The sequence below is a fragment of the Corvus brachyrhynchos genome, unplaced genomic scaffold, assembly GCF_000691975.1.
Source record: "Corvus brachyrhynchos isolate BGI_N302 unplaced genomic scaffold, ASM69197v1 scaffold891, whole genome shotgun sequence".
NCBI lineage: Eukaryota > Metazoa > Chordata > Aves > Passeriformes > Corvidae > Corvus > Corvus brachyrhynchos.
In genome coordinates this window covers 4,723-6,024 of record NW_008235996.1, presented here as the reverse complement: position 1 = coordinate 6,024, position 1,302 = coordinate 4,723, and the positions used below count along the sequence as shown (strand labels likewise).

General features: G+C 63.3%; 2 protein-coding genes across 2 annotated transcripts in view; one reads left to right on the top strand and one right to left on the bottom strand.

Moving 5' to 3' along the window:
* Positions 1 to 475, top strand: part of LOC103614018 (nuclear receptor coactivator 1-like) — a gene marked incomplete at both ends in the record, with an annotated part of 13,645 nt that extends 13,170 nt beyond the window's left edge. The window contains one exon of the mRNA XM_017730884.1: positions 7 to 475. Coding sequence (XP_017586373.1) covers positions 7 to 475 — 469 coding nt within the window. The remainder of the gene's footprint in view (positions 1 to 6) is intronic.
* A 434-nt stretch (positions 476 to 909) lies between these two features.
* The window catches only part of LOC108445886 (heterogeneous nuclear ribonucleoprotein M-like), a 953-nt gene continuing 560 nt past the window's right edge, over positions 910 to 1,302 (bottom strand). Inside the window, exon 2 of the mRNA XM_017730877.1 lies at positions 910 to 1,301. Coding sequence (XP_017586366.1) covers positions 1,006 to 1,301 — 296 coding nt within the window. The 3' untranslated portion in view covers positions 910 to 1,005. The remainder of the gene's footprint in view (position 1,302) is intronic.

The following is a 1,302-nucleotide window of genomic DNA, read 5'->3' as shown; positions in this document are numbered from 1 at the left end:
CACCAGCTCCAAGGATTCCTTGGCGTGCGCCGGCACCGGAGCCGGGAATTCCTCGGGAAGCTCGTGCCCGTCGTCGCACAGCTCGCTGACGGAGCGGCACAAGATCCTGCACCGGCTCCTGCAGGAGGGCAGCCCCTCGGACATCACCACGCTGGCCATGGAGCACGAGAAGAAGGAGAATTCCGCCGGCAATTCCGGAGCGGCGGCGCCGGGGCAGCATCCGGGGACGCCGGACGGGATGAAGCTGGAGGCGGAGAAGAAGAAGGAGGCCAAGGATCACCAGCTGCTCCGGTATCTCCTGGATAAGGACGAGAAGGAGCTGGGAGCGGCGCCGGCGCTCAGCCTGGAGGACGTCAAGGTGAAGGTGGAGAAGACGGAGCCCATGGAGCCGTGTCCGGCCGCTCCGGCGCCGCTGGCCAAGGCTGCGGCCGCAGACGAGGTCAAGCTGGAGGCGCAGGGCCAGGTGGGTGTGGGGTGGTCACCGCGGAGGGGCTCGGCCCCGATCTGCTGCTCCATGGAAGGGGTGGGAGAAGGGTGGGAGAGGCCGGTGGCGGCTGTGGGGTCTGGTGTCACCTGCTGCAGGTCTGGGGTCACCTCCATTGCTGGTGTCACCTGCTGCAGGTCTGGGGTCACCTCCATTGCTGGTGTCACCTGCTGCAGGTCTGGGGTCACCTCCATTGCTGGTGTCACCTGCTGCAGGTCTGGGGTCACCTCCATTGCTGGTGTCACCTGCTGCAGGTCTGGGGTCACCTCCATTGCTGGTGTCACCTGCTGCAGGTCTGGGGTCACCTCCATTGCTGGTGTCACCTGCTGCAGGTCTGGGGTCACCTCCATTGCTGGTGTCACCTGCTGCAGGTCTGGGGTCACCTCCATTGCTGGTGTCACCTGCTGCAGGTCTGGGGTCACCTCCATTGCTGGTGTCACCTGCTGCAGGTCTGGGGTCACCTCCATTGCTGGTGTCGCCTCCCAGTCTGGTGTCACCTCCTGCAGGTCCGGTGTCACCTCTCAGTCCGGTGTCACCTCCCAGTCCGGTGTCACCTCCTCCAGCACTGATTCCACCTCTTCCGACACCGGTTCCATCTCCTCCAGTGCTGCTCCCACCTTCTCCATCCCTGATCCCACCTTCTCCATCCCTGATTCCTTCTCCATCCCTGCTCCCACCTTCTCCATCCCTGCTTCCTTCTCCATCCCCAATTCCTTCTCCATCCTTGATCCCACATTTTCCATCCCTGATCCCACATTTTCCATCCCTGATCCCACATTTTCCATCCCTGATCCCACATTTTCCATCCCTGATCCCAC